Source organism: Rhipicephalus microplus, chromosome 5 (assembly GCF_043290135.1).
Source record: "Rhipicephalus microplus isolate Deutch F79 chromosome 5, USDA_Rmic, whole genome shotgun sequence".
Classification (NCBI taxonomy): domain Eukaryota; kingdom Metazoa; phylum Arthropoda; class Arachnida; order Ixodida; family Ixodidae; genus Rhipicephalus; species Rhipicephalus microplus.
The window spans coordinates 220,706,097-220,725,065 of NC_134704.1; the positions used below are offsets into that span (position 1 = coordinate 220,706,097).

At 42.5% G+C, this 18,969-nt stretch overlaps 1 protein-coding gene across 4 annotated transcripts in view; it reads left to right on the forward strand.

Annotated features, from left to right (window-relative positions):
* Nucleotides 1-18,969, forward strand: part of Mon1 (vacuolar fusion protein MON1 homolog) — a 476,225-nt gene that overhangs the window by 9,597 nt on the left and 447,659 nt on the right. The window contains exon 2 of one of the 4 annotated variants that reach the window (XM_075896525.1): nucleotides 9,771-9,884. The exons of the other annotated variants lie outside the window; for them this stretch is intronic. Within the exon in view, the coding sequence (XP_075752640.1) occupies nucleotides 9,840-9,884 (45 nt within the window). The 5' untranslated portion in view covers nucleotides 9,771-9,839. The remainder of the gene's footprint in view (nucleotides 1-9,770; nucleotides 9,885-18,969) is intronic. 4 annotated transcript variants of the gene reach the window in all.

Consider the following 18,969-nt stretch of genomic DNA (forward strand, 5'->3'; position numbering starts at 1 on the left):
CAAAGCTTGACCAGTCAAAGCATCGCTGCTTTCTGTAAACTCTGTGGAGAAAATTATGGCAGATGCCATCATAGATAGCGTAGAACAACTTGTTTTCAAGTTACGTTTACAGCCAACGCACACGGATGGGAAATGGACCTACCGTTTGCCGAAACCGCCATGCACAAAACCGCGGTGCGGTTGCGGCGATGTGGTAGCGATCTACGAGCTCTGAGGGCACGGTGCTAACACAGTGGTAGATTAAAGGCAGTAAAGACGTTAACCCTTTCAGCATTGGATTTTTCATTTTGGTAGGATACATTTCTCGTGCATGTTTTTCTCGAAGTTAGGACCCCAGAAGACCACGAATAAAAAATTGAGCCAGTTGTGCAAGCATTTTTGGATTAATTAACGTGGCATTATATTAGGTCATTTGGGCTCACGGTGATTGGAAAATAAAAAAAATGGCATCTTTTTTCTTGCTAAACGAAAGTGAACACGAAATGGGAACCAACGTTTTACTTGACAGCTTAATACTCACTGAAACAGCTTGAGTACGTCGTCCTGAAAATGCCACTTATTTGCCTAACCTGACGTGCCTCGGCACCGGCGACCTCGGTCGCGCTTCTTCTTTGTGGCTGCTACCTTCAGAAACATGCCGCAATATTATAGTCAATGGCAGTGGGGATCATTGAAAAACTATTTCCCCAAGAATGAGCAATATTGGTTACGTTTCTGGAATAATAGGGGAAATGTTGTGTGGTGGTGTAAAGTGCCAAAAGAGTTAAAAGGGCTAGAAGCACTTTGGCATTCTTGTCAAAAGAATCTAGTAGCGAGCAAAGCTTTGACCCGCAGCTTTTATGGCAGCCAGCTGTGTCGTCCCGTCTGTACATGTGTGTCCTAGAAAGACATATGTGAGTTGTTTTGACGGAAATAGATATTGCTGGTTGTTTTGATGGCGCGAAATTTCGAGAGTATTTGCGCTCCCACTATGGAGACCCTCACCTTAGTTGAAGCTACCTCGCGTGTTTGGCCACTCCAAGCCATTATAAGACTGCAGTGCCGATGTTCGTGATTGGGACCGCCTCTTGTTTTTCGTGATGCTGTTCTTTTTCTTTTTTTTGGTGCCAGAAAAATGGGGGCAAATAATTCAAGAGATGCTCAAAGGTCATTCGAAGAAAGGGGAATGGCTAAACTCTTTCGTTACCACGCCTATTCAAATCCAAATCGATCACCGGTGGTGATATCACAGCTTTTGAATCATCGATTTTGGCATGTTAAATTCCTTTCTAGTGCACCCAGCACATTCTAGAAGTTAGTCTAGCCACTCAACTTACAGAATCGATTTGAATTTGCCCCTTTCGGCAACATAGTGATTTTTGACGGATCTTTGCACGAACGAATGTGCGTGTATTGTTGGAAAAGTGCACTACGCTGGCGAACTTGACAGAAGTACATGCCCCTCGTGATTATGGTTCAGTAATATCAAAGTTCTGTAATGAAAAGAACCTTTGCAAGCCAAGTATCGAATCAAAGTGTCAGCTTTGCAGTTTGACTATGTAGAGCAGTAATGACCAAAATTCATACCATATATTCAATAGAGAGCGGTTCCTAGGAGTCGGGAAAAACGTTCAACAAAAAATATTTGCGAAGATCCGCTGCGTGTTTGAAGTGTTGAGGTGGCCTTCTCTAACAGTTTGTAGCAGCTTTGGTTTCGCTTGTATCATTATATCAGACACAGGTTTGCATCTAGTGTACTAGTCGCTCCTGTGACATCGTCGTCATGCGTGCATGGGTGCGCATTAGCGCTGCAAAACACGCTGCTCGAAACTGTCTTGCTACCCCACCTGAATAGAGTAACGACAAGCTTAGCGTTCGAGGATCACAGCACCTCAGCGTGAAGTTTTATGGTGATGTTTTGCATCAGCCTGATACATCCACAGCACTTAATGGGATGGGTTTATTTACATCCTCAGGTTGTTTCCTCCGTCGCAAGTGCGTATAGCTTCCGACCTTTGCACACAATCTTATAGCTACTCTGGTTACGTGCAGGGTCCACACATAGCAGGGGCGCAGTGTACTGGCGCTGAGCTTCTAACAACAAAAAAGCCCCCGGAGCACATCTTGGCCTTTACTACGGAGCAGTGCGAAACGCTTAAGAACTATGTGCGATATTGTCCCTTTTAATACGATATTCGCAAAATTGTGAAGAAATATTATTGGATTTATATATTGGAACGCCAACCTATGCAGTGTAAGGCGGTTCATGGAAATAGATGATGCTAGATTAAATAGCGAAATTCATTGGACATCGCATTTATAGAGGGATTATGTAAATCACGAGTACAAATCTACCTATATTGGAACACCGGGAGGCTCTTATGGCAACACAACAAAAACTTACTGACCTGTGTCTCACGAAAAACCATGCGACGCTTCACTGCATGGCACGAGCAACGAAGCAGCACCTCGATTCTGATTTTCTTTGTCTATGTGAAGAGAAACATTTTTGTACAACATTCATTATTTCTTACTCTGTTCCTAAGTCATTTATCTACAAAATGTACATTCTGAATTTTCTTTGTTTTGAATATTCTTGCATATATAGTGTTTTTATTGCACTGTTTACCATCTGGCGATCAAAATTTTTGCACTTACCACATTTTTATTCATTCAAAAGTATTTTTGTTGCTCTACAACATACAATTTTTGGAAAGTGCATTTTGTTGTGCAAAGTTTGGAATGCTGGACTGAGGGCTGGAGTACTTTTCCAACTGGCAAAAACGATCTTCCAGAGACATATAAAAAAACAACCATTTTCGCACGGTTACGAAAGAGTTAAGGGATAAGTGAAAAATTGTAGTGAAGGCAGGCTGCACATCACAAGCGTTATTATTGTAAAAAATAAATAAAAAGTGGTCCATGTATTGCATCGCGAATATTCCAATACACTAAATAATCATAACAACAAACACAAGGTAACGTAGAAACGTCTTCGCTGATGTTCGATTTACTGCTAGGGACTCATTTATTTATTTATTTATTTATTTATTTTATTTATTTATTTATTTGTACCCTCAAGGCCTACAGGCATTTCAGAGGGGAGTGGGTTACAAGGTTATACAAAAAACTAAAAAGCAGCAACAAAAGTAGTAAGCAGATAAGTACAAACATACATGGGCCCTAATCATACAATGTTAGCTAGTGCTGCACGAAACTGATGGTTGTCTTCGATTGCGGCGGTCAGTCCGGGAAGGCGGTTCCAATCTTGTGACGTCCGAGGAATAAATGACTGGAAGAAGGCATTGGTGTTGCATGGTATTGTTTCTACTTTGTGTCGGTGATCCATACGAGAAGAAATATATGAAGGAGGAGTAATTAACTCACTGAATAGGGGCGAATTATGGTAGTAAATTTTGTGAAAGAGACAGAGGCGAGAGTGTTTGCGGCGCGAAGTTAGAGTGGGTAATTGAAGCAAGTTTTTCATGGACGTGACACTTGCCGCACGGGTGAAATTACCGAGAATGAAACGTGCTGCGTTGTTCTGCATGAGCTCAAGTGATGTCACCAGATAGTCGTGGCTCGGGTCCCAAATGGATGATGCATATTCGAGTTTAGAACGAACCAATGATTTATACAAAAGTGTTTTTAAAGAGGTAGGTGCAGAAAAGAAGTTGCGGCGAAGGTAGCCAAGTAGGCGATTAGCATTATTAATAACGGTATTAATATGAAGCGACCAGGTAAGATCAGTTGTTATGTGAATTCCCAGGTATCGGTACGACGTCACAGGTTCAAGAAGTGTGTTGTTAAGGTAATAGGAACCCGTCGAAAGGGCTGTTCTTGAAATGCGTAAGACTTTGCATTTAGTTGTATTAAGTTCCATTAACCATTGCTCACACCAGTTAGAAATTGCATTAATGTCCGATTGCAGTGCCGTAATGTCGTTATCGTTGTTAATTTCTCGAAAAATAACACAGTCATCTGCAAACAAGTGAATATTAGAGAGAACACAGCTAGGTAGGTCATTAACGTATATCAAAAACAAAAGTGGTCCCAAGACAGAGCCCTGGGGAACACCGGAATGAACAGAACTGGGTGAAGAGTCATAGTTATTGGCTGTGACGAACTGGAAACGATTAGAAAGGAAATACTCAATCCATGCAAACAACTTAGGATCTAGATTTAACTTGCTTAGTTTGTAAAGGAGTAGTTTGTGAGACACTTTGTCAAAAGCCTTGGAGAAGTCGAGGAAGATACAATCAGCGGATGAACGGCGATCTAAAATTAAGTGTAGCTTGTGGGTTAATGAAAGCAATTGTGTCTCGCACGAGAACTTCTTTCGAAAACCATGTTGCGTTGGTGAGAAGAAAGAGTTAAATTCAAGAAATTTGACCAGATGGGAAAAAATTACATGTTCGAGAATTTTGCATGGAATGCTTGTTAGTGATATGGGTCGGAAATTGTTAAGCGTGTGTTTGTTACCGAACTTATGGAGTGGCACCACCTTCCCGACTTCCCAATCCGCCGGCAGGATGCTCGTGTCGAGGGTCTGCTGGAATATTTTGCACAAAATAATAGAGGAATACGCAACAGTACTTTTTAAGAACTTCGTATTAATAAGGTCAACACCGGGGCTCGATGAGGGTTTCAGTGACTGGATTATTTTACTTACACCACCTGGGTCAGTAACAATGGGGTCCATGGAGAGATAATTACAGTTCTGAAGTTCAGGTATTGAGGGGTTAGAAGAAACAACAAAGTTCTGGCAAAAAACTGCATTGAGTAGGGAAAAACATTCGCTACTGGGTATAATGGAACCATCTGGCCCAGTCAATGTAATACTATTCGTTTTAGAAGGAGTGATCACACGCCAAAATTTTTTAGGGTCGTTAATAAGCATAGAAGGAAGGGTGCGCTGAAGAAAGTGTGATTTGGCAAGTTTTACTGCTGCAATGTATGCTTTGTTGGCGGTTGTGTATGCGTTCCATCGGTAATCACTCGGGAATTTTTTAGCCAGATGATAGCAGCGCTTTTTTTGATTAGACAGCCTGTTTAACTGCTTGTTGTACCAAGGCGCCTCCGGGTTAGAATTTATTGTGCGCAAAGGGATGTATTTATCAGTTAGTTCGTGAACTTTATTTTTAAATAGGTTCCAGTTTTCTTGAACGGTACGCGTATCAAAATGCAACAAGAAAATGTCCAGAAAGCAAGCTAGTTCGTTGTTAATAGTTTCAAAGTCTGCTCTTGAGTAGTCACGAATTTGCTTAGTTGAGGTCGTAGCCTTGCTTAGTGGAACGTTTATATTAAATGAAAGGAGCGAGTGGTCGCTGAGACCGGGTAAGTATGAAATCGGGGAAGCAAAATTAGCGTGCGTAGTTAATATCAAATCTAGTATGTTCGCGGTCTCTTGCGTGGTTCTAGTCGGTTCAGAAACGAGCTGGGAAAAAGAAAATAATGAACAAAGATTGAGAAATTCTGTTGTTTGAGATGAAGGTGGTTTGGATGCGGGGGTTTCCGAGGACCAAGAAATATGTGGGAAGTTAAAATCACCCATAAGGAATATAGGAGCAGTGGGGTGTCGTGTAGAAACAATATTCAGCGCATCGTGTAGTTCAGACACAAACGTTGGGGGATATGAAGGTGGACGGTAACAAACGCCTATAACAAATTTCCGGTGCCCAATGTCAACGCAAGACCATACAGATTCTAAATCAGTGTGAACGTGAATTAAGTGAGATGGATAAGACTTTTTGACAGCAAGTAATACGCCACCGCCTTGACGCAAGGTGCGATCGCAGCGATAAATGTTAAAACAGGACACGTCGAAGATTTCACTATCATGAATGTGTGTGTGCAATCATGTTTCAGTGAGTGCTACGATGTCTGCGCTAACGGTGTTAATGACAGAGTTAAGGGATTCCCGTTTGCTTGTTACACTGCGAGTATTTGCTAGAATTACGGAGACACATGGCATCGGTGCTCTAGCTCCCCTCGCGTGTTCCTAGCTGGTAGGCCTGCCGGACAACGCAGACGCACTCGCCAAAAGCGGTGCGGCGGACGTGGCATTGGGAAGTGGCGCAGTAGGTGGCGCCCGTTTTATTTCTTTTACGCTGTCAGACACGGTATCGTACATGAAGCACCGGTCATCTATTATTAGTTTGTTATAGCGCAATTGGAATTGGGGAGAGTGGGGTTGGCCTTTGCCGAATTCTACAAGTTTCTTTCTAGCCTGCCTAGTTGCGACTGAGTAATCTTCCGATACCGCAATGTCTTTAGTTTTTAAAACAGCGCGGTCGAAAAGAATCGCTTCTTTCATCTTGAAGCTGCGAAATTTAATGATGACCGGACGAGTTTTGGAGCTGGAAAAGGTGCCTATGCGGTGAACGCGATCGACATCGTTTCCAGTAATGGCTTTTCCTGTCGCACTTGATAGTGCAGCTAGCGTCTTCTCCTCTGTGTCTTGCCACGATTCCCGCGAGTCCGTGATGCCATGAACGAGCAGGTTACTTCTCCCTGACCTGTCCTCTAGGTCGTCCAGGCGAGATTGCAAGACGTCCTGCTGCGACATCAAGCGTTCTGCAGCGTCGCTGACAGCCGCCAGGTCACCACTCATCTGCTCTATCACTTCCGAATTTGATTCTAAGCATTCAAGATGGCCGAAAATGTCAACCAGCTTTGTTTCTATTGCCTGCTGGCCGGACTTGATTTCTCTGATATCTGTTTGAAGATCCGCTTGCCCCTTAGTTAATGCGATTGTCCGTTCGTTGATGTCTTTGAGTATCTGAAGCATTGTGTTCATTTGCTCCGAGTTCGCATCCTGAGGTTCGTCGGGAGCTGTGGATTGGTTTCGGGGTTTAGAAAGACCAGGGTTAGTCTCTATGTCGCCTGACAGAAGCAGCAACAGCGCGACATCAACGCAATCGAGCAATGTTTCACAAAGCACTTGTGGGCATGGGAGCAGTATCAAAAAGCGATTGTTAGATCGCTGTGCGAAAAGTGAGAATTGATTACGCGATATGATTATGAGATATGACCCACGGTCACCGCATCCAGCAGGATCCTGTCAGGTCCGGACCATTCATGCCTGCCACCACACATTAAAGAGGGCTGCTAATATCTGTTGTGCCACCATTTAGCCCCGCCTGGCTACTAGCGCTACCATACCAACCATAATGACGATGATAGTGGCAAATGTGTGCGAGCACAATGCCACCTACTGCTGGATGGTTGTTAACCATAAATGCAGCGTGTCTGTGAGACACGTGCGGGCCATAAGGCACAAATGACTTTTGATAGTACTGGAATGTTATTTATTTATTTATTTACAGAGTACCTACATCGCCATATAGGCATTACGTAAGGAAGAACATAAAAACAGTCAGTGCAAAGGAATTCGTAGCAAAATACATAAAAATAAAAAAAGAACCACCGCCACATTTATCAGAACATAATACTGCATCACAAAATGCATTTTCATACGCACAGACCATACATAATGCAAGAAGAATTTCACAGCATAGAAAAAAATAGATCATTATTTGTTATATTAACCAAGTTGTCACTTAAGCTGTTCCACTCTCTTATTGTTTTTGGAAAGAATGAGTGGAAAAAAGTATTGGATCTGCATTTGAAGGTAGATATCTTTTTGCTATTGTCACAGCAAGTGGATGTGTAGGGGGGTTGAACAAGGTAGCTATGGTGATTGATTCCTGTGTTAGAGTAATATATCTGGTGCAACAGTTTAAGCCGTAGTTTCTGTCTACGTACACGTAGCAGATCCCATCCCAAAGTGGCCTTCATTTGTGAAACGCTGGCGTAGGGGCTATAATTATTTAAAACAAACCTTGCGGCTTGGTTCTGAAGTTTTTCAATTTTATTTATAAGATAGTCTTGGTGGGGGTCCCATACTACGCATGCATAATCAAGTATGGACCTGACCTGCAAAAAATATAAAGTTTTCTTGATTTCGCGCGTCGCCTGTTTGAAATTCCTTCGAATAAAGTATAACATCCTACTAGCTTTTGCTATGGCCGTGTCAATGTGTTTGTTCCATGTAAACGATTCGGTAAAATGAATACCGAGATACTTATGATCGCAGTGTGTGTTAATAAGTACGCCATAGATGTTATATTGATGAAATGATTTGGATATTTTCCTTGAGAAGCTTACACTCCAACACTTTTTAATGTTTAAATTCATTTTCCATTCTTTACACCAGTCCTCTATGTGATCTAGGTCGGTTTGGAAAACGCAAGTATGAGACTCGGTCGTGATTTCTCTGTATATGATGCAGTCGACAGCAAATAATTTTATGGGTGATCTAATGTTTTCAACGTTGTTTATGTAGATTAGGAACAGTAAGGGTCCTAAAACGCTCCCTTGGGGAACGCCCGAAGTTACTGCTATGGACGATTTGAGAAACGCTTGGCTCACGCATTCTGCCGTCAATCAGATTACTGGCTGCCGATGACTGTTATTGTTGCTATCAGTTACTTGTGTTTTGACTTTTGATTTACAGAGCACTTAGCCTAAAATACTTATCATAAAGAGTTGTCAGCAATTAGTCGCACTGGCGCATTTGCCACCGGTTGCCATGACATCTCCGTGCATTTTTGGTGGTTATCCATAAAGGCATCACCGCTCTGCGCAATGATAGTTGCCCCTTCAAATTTTTGGCTTGCTTCACCCCATCTTACATAAGCTGAGAGGTAAAGCTGACTTTAGGATCTTAACTGCGACAGCAAACGCATGAATTTACGAAAGTGTCGATTTAAGCATACATGATGGTAGCATACATAGCTAAGGTGGGGCTGTAATCATTGTCTCCATCATGTGAGCAGGAAGTTAAAAAACTGAAGACTGAAGCTGTTCGTTGTCCCACATTTAAGGCGTTATTACATGTTTGCTTGTGACAGTGCCGTGACAGCATCATAATTTTCATGCACATCTGAAAAATTCGGCAGCCGAAAAACTGTATTTGTGAATATTTAAATTACCAGAACTGCTGGGTGAACACCGACAAGATTACAAGACCAAAGAGCTTGATTCAGTGAAAGACAACCCAGCCAACTTTGAAATCCGCAAGTCCAGGAATCGTTGTGCTTGGTATGGGAAACGTAGACTATTCATGGGATGACACTTCAGGGCATTCCTTACTCTTGGGCTGATGCACCAACTGCTCGTATCCAAAAATGTTTAGACCTTGAAACTTTCAAGCAATTCGCATGTGAAAGATTTAAAATTTACTAAACAGTTTCTTATGGTCATGAGCAGTATATTAAAAAGTGTTTGGTCGATGAGTTCAACAAGCCAGATGCTTTGTTGTTATAGACGAAACCCCTTCCCTAACAGTACACAACTATGGACAAACCCATCCGTGATAATCATTTCATCTGTAGTCTTATTAGAATAAAGTGCTATGGTTCTATATTTCACCATTGCTTTTGTCCACTAAGTTAGCCACAGGGGTTATTGATAATTGTATGTTTGGTATTTTCATTACGATTGGCGTGCTGCACATTGTGCTTTTAGCAGTCGTCTGTGGTGAACACAGTTGATGTCTTGAATTTGCTTCTAGCAACAGCTGCTCCGGTAGCCATTTTCGCCTGCTTCAAAAGCTGCTCTGAAGGAGCCTAAGCCAGTAGCATCACTAGAATAGTTTTTGTGGTATCCATGTTATTTTATTCGCTCTTCTTATTCGACCTCGTGTTCACGTGCAGGTTTTACTGTGTGCGCTTATGGGTTGGCCCCTGATGACGCTCATCTTTCTTTTTTTTTTTTATGTGGACAAGCGTGTTGTCACCACCAAGAGGATGTCAGATTAGGCACTGATGGAAGCTCTCTGACACCATGTGACAACGATGGATTTTCGGAGGTCGACCCATCACGCGATTCCGTATTGCGCCGTGAGTTCACGAACTGTAGTCTTCGTGATTAGCTCAGGCAACAGCACGACGATGCGTTCAACACAATGCAATGAATGCGATAGCAAAAAATTGTAATGTTATTTGAAGTAAGGCTGGCAGCCAACTCTACAACATTTTTTAGGAACTCCTACAAAATGTCGGTGTGAGCGAATACACCCAATCCAGGGAGAAGTGCTCATTTCACACAGTCTGTTAAATGTGCACTGATGCTTGCCGAGATAATATTTAAAAGCAAAGTTCACTGTTGATACTCAAGCGACCCCCCCCCCCCCCCCCCGTTTTTTCGTGTTCATTCAAGATGGGTAGTTTCCTGAGGTTGTTATGGAAGATGACGACAAAAGCTTGCCGGGAGTGTCCCTATAATTGCAATCACAATACAATACCGCCAAATAAGTGTTTCGAGCTAGCTCTGCCTTCAGTTCTGTTTTATTTGTGCATTTATTTTTCAAATTTTCATATCAGAGCAGTATATAACGAAATACACATTGACAAATTTTTATCAAAATTTGTCAATTCCATTATATCCAGGTTTAATTATACATTTACTTGAACACACATACTATATTCATATCCCTAATACAAGCCAACGTAACAAAATATAACATGATACAATTTATTTACACTAGACTAAATTATGAAAAATAATACATAGACTGTGAGAATGATTTGTTGTGCATTTTCTTATCAAGCTAAAGAGCAGAAATGTGAGTGAAGTTTTCTTGTTACAGGTGATTGTATATTTGTGCGTGTTAAGGGTTGTGGGAACGTTGTAGGCAAAGCCATGGTATGTATCTATACCTAGTGCTGAAATGCGGTACGAACCAGATGTCTGTATTTTTTGTGGAAATTGTAGTGACATGACACTCTAGGTATGACAGTGATAAAATGAAGTTGGAGAGATTTCTATTCGAAAAATAAAGTGTGTGCAATAAGTGAAATGTCTAAAGGTTGTGAGCTTGTATTATATTAAGTTCTGGAAGAGCTCTATGCGTTGTTCCAAACGCTTCAACATTTCCAACCTAGCAGACTATATATATATATATATATTTTTTTTCAGAGCAATGACTTTGTTTGCCTTGTTTGTCATGGTCCATACAAGGGTGAAATACATAAGATGAAAATTAAATAGTGCATAATATATCTGAAGTTTGACCTTGAGCGGCAAAATGTTATGGCAGCGAGATACCATTCCCATTACTAAAGAAAGCTTTTTACAAACAAGAGAGAGAGAGAATGAATGTAGGAAAAGTAGGGAGGTTAACTAGACTATGCGTCCAGTTTGCTACCCTACTCATGGGGAGGGGGAGAGGGGACTAAAATAGGGAGAAAAGGATAGACACATGTCACATCACACACAAAATGCCGAGTTTCACAGGCAGTCCCTCAATGAAGTTGCTGTCAAGTATCTCAGGAGGGCTCGTGTGGCTTTCTGTGCTGATGTGCTGCACGACCAGGCTCCTAAGATCTTTGCTTCATTAAATGGCCGGTCATCGAGTCTATTCAAGGCACACTGGAGAGTCCGGCGATCTTCATCAAATTGGGCACAGTGGCACAAGAGATGTTCAATAGTCTCTATACATGGTATAACTATCAGTTAAAGTGCACGAATAAACAGAAAGGAAGAGAGGACAAGCGCTTTCTCGCAACTAAACTGTTTATTAGAAAGGGCAGAATATATATACAGGCAATTGAAAAACACAACACATGCGTGTGCAGGCAAAAAAAGTACATCCGTGGCACATCGAGAACACATGGTAAAAGAAGAAAGATGATCTCGGAACATAATCTAGAAAAACAAACTCTTTATCGTGCAGCAAAACCGAAGGCTGGCTGACGCATTGTTCCCGTCTTTTTCTTATGTGAAAAGCTTCTGTCAACTCACGAGTTAATTTATTTTTAGACCGAAAAATAGACATTATCAATAGAAGAGCGGCCTCTTCGAAAACCAGCCACGGCCTCTGGGTATATATTATAGTGTTCAAGGTACCACTCGAGGCGAGTCAGAACCATTATTTTCATTATTTTCCCTATGCAGCTGGATAGCGCAATGGGTGGATATGATGCGAGATCAAGCGGCGACTTTCCAGGTTTGAGGATTGGTACCAAGCGGCTGGATTTTCACCTTTCTGGAACGACGCCATCGTTCCATGACTGGCTGTAGGATTTTAGTAGCTGGTCTCGGCCGCGTCTTCCAAGATGGCACAAAGCAGCGTATGTAATACCGTTCGGCCCAGGTGACGATAAACATCTGCAGGTGGCTAGAGCTGCATCCAGTTCCTCGGGTGAGAAAAGCATATTCAGTTCAGAAACTCGTGCTACAGGAACATCCTCGAGAACTTCGTCACTCATGGTAACCACATTGCCCGCAATCCTCACGCAGAAATCTTCAGCAACGTCAACCTGCAGGCGGCCTTGATGGAGAATTAATGTGCTGAATGGACGTTGTTGTGGAGTTGAGCCAAGGCCGCGCACCGTCCTCCATATATGGGACATAGGCTTGCGAGGATCGAGTGATTCACAAAATTTCTTCCACTGTTGGTCCTCAAGCTTGTCCATTCGACGTTGGATTTTCTTTTGTAGACGTCGAGCATCTCTGAGGTCATGAATCGAATTAGTGCACCTGTACCTCCTCTCCGCCCGCCTGAGAATCGTTCGTAGTCGTTCAAGTTCTATATCAAATTCTGTACACTTGGATGTGTATTTAAAGGCGCACGTAACCTCTTCCATCACATTTTTCATTACCTCCTCGAGGCCGCACGCGATATCATCGCATGCCTCTTCCACTTTTGCCTTGTATATTGTCCAGTTAACTCTTCTGTTAGTTGATGAGGAGGAAGTTGCAAAACCTGTGACCTTCAGATACATTGGAATATGATCACTGCCCTGAGTCTCAATATCAGTGAAACATCGCACTTGTTGGGTGAATTGCAGTGACACCAATGCAAGATCCAAGCAACTCCTATATATCGAACCACGCAAATATGTTGGACTGCCGTCATTCATAACGTTAAGTTCGTGGCGTGAGGCGAATTCAGCAAGTTTCCGGCCTCTGGAATCGATCTTTGTGCTTCCCCAAAGCAAGTGATGAGCATTGAAATCACCAATAACAATCGTCCAGGTGTAGCGGTCAAGATGTCATGTAGTCTTTCACCATCGAACTGACCAGATGGTGAGATGTATGCTCCGATAAGTGTGAAGGCTACCTTCTTCTTTGCAACGCGGAGGCATACGTATTGATTTCCGTTATGGGGTTGCATCAAATGTGGAATATAGGTTAAATCTGTGCGGATATATATAATTACTTTGCTGGGCTCACCACAAGTCGATGAAGTGAAGACTTCGTAGTCAGAAAGCTTTATCGCTTTTGACAAATTTGGTTCACATATTACTAATATAGGAAATCTGTTGTGGAAAATGTAATGTCGGAAACATGAGATCCGTGATTTAAGTCCTCTGGCATTCCACTGTAAAACTGTCGCACTACGTACTTCATCTCGGAATGAAGGCAGTGAAAGAGCCATTTTGTCTATGCGAAGTTGGCAAGCACTGGACTCAGGGCATCCAATACTTGCACTGCGCATCGTGCTGTAGGCGTGTTCCTGTTGCCTAAAGCGGGCGAATGGCATTGATGAGAGACTTGATCATCGTCGAAATTTCTAGGTCACGCTCATCTTGGCGAGATGCAGAAAGTGGTGCTACCAGTGCACGTTCCAGTTTTTCTGCAGGGGTTATCCTTGGAAGGGGTAGCCAAAGTTCTTCCAGAGCCTCCTTTTCAGAGGCAGCACTCTCAGTGCACGTGTTCCTTCTGTCCGGCGGTGGTGGTGAAGCCGATTCAATGAAAAGAGACTTTACAGAAAACTTGATACTGTGGGCAGGCTTTCTAGATGAGCGTCGGCGACGAGAACGATGTCGCCTGACGACAGCAACCGCTTCTCGGTGAGTCGAACGGTCCCTCACCATTTTCTTCAAAACGGAAATCTCCTGCCTTATTTTCGGACACTCTTTTGATGTGGCGTCGTGGGGCCCTTGGCAATTCGGGCATTTATAGGAATTAGCCTTACAGTTGTCGGCAAAATGTGGTGCACCACAACGAGAACATGTTGTAGGATTTCCTCAGACGGCGCTCACATGACCAAAATTCTGACATTTTCGGCACTGAAGCGGCTTAGGGACAAATGGCCGCACAGCATGTCTGAAATGACCCACCTTAACATGTGTCGCAGGCAATCACTCTTAAAGTCTATCTTCCCACATCTCGACTTTCCTAGACGGTACACCTGTAGTATTTGGGGCCCATCATTAGCAGGCCTAATAAGAATCGGCAGATCTTCGTTCGAGATGGTCACATTGATGTCATATATGACGCCTGTAGTTGCCTGATTTCTTAGCGGAATGATAGTGTGAACATTCATGCCGCCAAGGACGGTAACTTTGCTCAGTGAATCTATCGCTGACGCTTGAGCGACGTCCACTGCTACAACATTTTTCCGGGGATTCACTCTGATATTCTTAATACTGTTCGGCACCAGTGCCTCGAGCTCTGAAGATACAGCTTGCCTGTTCAGTAGTCTCATGTTGATGGATGGTTGCGTAGGCAAGAATAGGACGGTGTACCTCGGCGGGCTTTGCGAGGCCCTTCCTGCAGATGAGTCCATGGATGCCCTGAGTATCCGTCTGGCTCATGACAGTCACGTATTCGTCGTCGGAGCTGTCGACGCTCTCGACAGTGTCAATGAGGGTAGCCTTGCTGTCACTGGAAAGGCAGTTTCGCTTCCTTAAGGCTGCCGGCGCTGTCGCCGGCAACTCGGGTGGGCGTGCAGATGAGTCCACTTCTATCGCCGCCGAAAAGGGAATTATGTTCCCCGTATAACTGCGAAATTAAGTGAAAAGTCTGAAGATGAATGGCAAACATTCAGCTACAGCAACAAAATTTACATCAGTATCTCAGCCTAAGTTGCGATACATATGCATCAAAGACATCCGCAGGACAGCCTCTCAACATAAATTATTGCTGCGGTAGCTACTCACAGAAGCACCTGCTTCTCAGCCTTTGGTTTTGCAAAGGCCTTGAGGAGGCATTCGTGTTATTTTCTTATTGCTCACTTGTAGATACCGTGGTCACTTCCAATTCATTTTACACCTATAGATCGCATCAATGCCATACTTTTAAAGTCTGTAAACACCTTTTATGCTTGCATATAGCACGTGATTTTAGGCCTCTATGCAGCCCCAATATACCTTGTCGTCGCAATCATTGGTCATCGCTTACATCGCATGGAAAGACATGGTGCTCTTTGGCAATTCATGGCTCTTGCACCAAAAAAGCTCCACTAATCATCAATAAAAATATTTTGAAATGAATAAAATATGAAAAGTTTGTTTTGATAGCCATCTGGCAAACAGTGTAATAAAAACACTATATATTCAAAAATTTTCAAAACAAAGAAAACTCAAAATATACACATTGAAGATAAATGACCCAGGAACAGCATAAATGTTATACAAAATCGTTCTATTCATATAGACAAAGAAAATCAGAACCGCGGTGCTGCTTCATTGCTTGTGCCATGCGGTGAAGCATTGGTTGGTTTTTCGTGTGACACAAGTGAACTCGTACAATTTTTTCAGTAAATTTTTGTGTTTTTGCAATGAGACCCTGTAGGTGTTTCAACATAGAAAGGATGTCCGTGATGTATAAATCAAACTTCACTATTTAGTCCAGCATCACCTCTCTGCGAGCCACCTCATTTCGCATAGTGTATCGCCAAAATAGGAATTTTTAAGACATGTTAGTGCGTAAAAAAGTAAACTCTCATTCTACTGCCCAAATTACACCTTGCTTCCAAGACTTGCAAACATCTTCAAGATGGTGGTAGAGTTGAAAGCACTGGGAGTTATTATGTCCATCGTATAGATTCCAGCTTTGCCTGCACTAGTGAAAACGTTGTCTACATGATCGAATGTTCAAATGTCATAAACAGTACATTGGTGAAACAGGAAAACGTGCTAATGTTGTATTACACTGTAATCGTGTGGACACGGCAAAGAAATAACCGAACGCAGTAGCTCAGCATTTTAATGTTGCAGACATCCTTCAGTCAAACTTCCGGTCCGCAAGAGACAGAAAATGTACAAATTCGTACCTTGTTCACAAGTTCAATACACACTACAGCCAGTAGGTTTCTAGAGGGACTTGCACGCTTATAGAGAAACTCTTCATTCTAATCGGTATGCTAGATAAACAAAGACCACTGCGAGTTAAGCCCTCCATCAAGGAATTTTAAAGCTGCGATTGTTAACTTCTGACAACTGGTCTGACAACAGGGACTCCGCGGCACGTGTACATGCTCACCTCCCCACTGCTTCCTTATTCTTTTTTTATTCACGAAATGCTTGTTTTTTTTTTCCAATCATATAATTCTTCACAGACCCCACCCCCCCACGCTTTGCCACACTTGCGTATCCAATGCTGCCCTCTGCCCTTCCTCGTTAGGATGGACAAAAGGGTATGAAGCGCAGACACGCTAGTCATGAAGAAATAGGTTCGGTTCTAACTGTGAGGAAGACAAGTCCGGTTTCGAAACGTTTGCTCGACACAATCCCTGTTCATGAATTTTTCATCTCTTATGTTCTACTAGTCCACTTGCCCCTGTGCTTACTGCTCCCTTTCATATCTGCAAACATCCTAATCTTATCTGCCCCCCCCCCCCCCCTAACTTTCTGTCTCCCCTTCACCCGCTTGCTCTCTCTTGGAATCCAGTCTGTGATTTTTAATGGCCAGCGGTTATCTTGGGCTACGTTCTCTGCCCGTGACAATTTCCTTTTCTTGATTCCGACTATGATGTCCTAACAGCCATTTGTTCCCTGATACACTCTGCTTGCTTATGGCCCCTTAGGATTATACCTGTCATTTTTCTTTCGGCTGCTTGCTGCGTCTCCCTCAACTTAAGTTGAACCCTCTTTGTAAGGACTCAGGTTTCAGCTCCGTAGGTAAGTACTGGTAAGATGTAGCTGTTGTATACTTTCCTCTTGCGGTAGTGGCAATCTACCCTTCATGATTTGAGAATGGTGAATGCTTTCCAAATGTGCTACACCCCATTCTTACTCTTCGAGTTACTTCAATCTTGTGGTTCAGCTCCACGGTTACTACGTGTCCTAAGAGTAGATATACTCATAAGTGCACTGCTACCTATCTCGAAGAGCTTTTTTTTTTCAAGGTTATTGTTCATTACTTTCATTTTCTGCAGATTAATTTTAAGACCTACTTTTCTGCTCTCCCTGTCCAGTAATTATGAATTACAATTCGTCCCCTGAGTTACTCAGCAATGCATCGTCATCTTTAAAGCGCAGGTTACTAAGTTACTCTCGATTAGCTTTTTCGCTCCCATGCCTACTCAAATGGATCACCGGTGATCGACGCTTGGGATCGTCGATTTGGGCATGTTGAATGCATTTCTCGTGCACCCAACACTTCAAGCCACTCAAGATTCAGAATAAATCTTAATTTGCCGGTTTTGGCAACATAGTGGTTTTTGAAAGACGTTTGCGCGAACCAATGGGTGTGTGTTGGAAAAATGCACTAGGCCGGCAAACTTGACAGATGTCAGTGCCTTTCATGGTTATACTACAGTAACATGAAAGTTTTCTTATCAAAAGAAGCTCTGCAAGTCAGATATCAAATAAGGTGTCAGCTTCGTAATCTGATGATGTTGAGCAGTCTGATGATGATGATGATATGTGGAGTTTAGCGTCCTAAAACTACCATATGATTATAAGAGACAACGTACTGGAGGGCTTTGGAAATTCAGACCACCTGGGGTTCTTCAACGTGCACCCAAGAGCAGTAATAATTGCCAGAATTTATGCCGGCTATTCAATAGAAAGGTGTTACTAGGAGTGAGGGAAAATTTATGCTATAAAATATTTCTATATGTCCGCCGTGTGTATGAAGTGTGAAGCTGTTCTTCTAAGCCTGTTTTCAGCAATTTACGTTTCACTTGTCCCATTATTTCAGACACAGGGCCACAACTGGTGTCAATAGTCTAGGCCTCTGATGTCATCGTCACGGGCGCCCGCCTGCGCTGCGACAACACGCGTCGCTCAAAATAGTCTCGCAACTGCATCTGAATTGAGTGAGGACGAGCTTATAGTCCACGAATGATGGCGCCTCAGCTTCAAATGAATGGCGACGGTGTTTTGAGACATCCTTAGTTTTTCATAGGCTTGTTTTATTTACAGCCTCAAGTTGTCTTTCCTCCAAGTGTGTAGCTGCTGACCTTTGTGCACAATCTTATAGCTACTCTGGTTCTGTGCAAGGTCCACACGTCGCTGCGGCGCGGTGTGGCTCCGGCTGCAAAACTTTTCCTCACAACTTGGCCCGGACTACGGAGCAGCGTGAAACATATTATAATTATACGTGATATAGGTTTTTTTTAATATGCTGGGAAAAAAATGCAAAGAAATATGCTTGGACGTATATATTGGAATGACAAACTATGTGGGGTGAGGTGGCTCATCTAGAGAGGTGATGCTGGACAAAATAGTGAAGTTCATTGGACATATGATTTATACATTATTGACATTTTTCCTATATTGGAACACCTGCAGGCTTTTATTTAAAAAAATGCACAATTCACTGAGAAAATTGTACAAGTTAACTTGTGTCACACAAAAAACCAAGCAATGATTTAGCACATGTCGCGAGCAATGAAGCATCACTTGAATTCAAATTTTTTTGGTCTATCTGTCTGAACAAAAACATTTTGTACAGTTATTATCTTTATACTATTTAGGCTCATTTATCTTCAAAATGTTGTATATTTTGAATTTTCTTTGCTTTAAATAGTTTCGCATAGTGTTTTATTGCACTGTTTGCCAGCTGGCTACTAAAAATTACACACATTTTACATTTTTATTCATTTCAAAATGTTTTGTTTGCTCTACAACATATATTTTTTGGAAAGAGCACTTTGTTGTGCATAATTAAGTATGCTGCGTGATGTGCTAGAGTACTTTTCAAAGTTGCAAAAGCTATCCTTTCGAGACATGAAAAATAGCCATCATT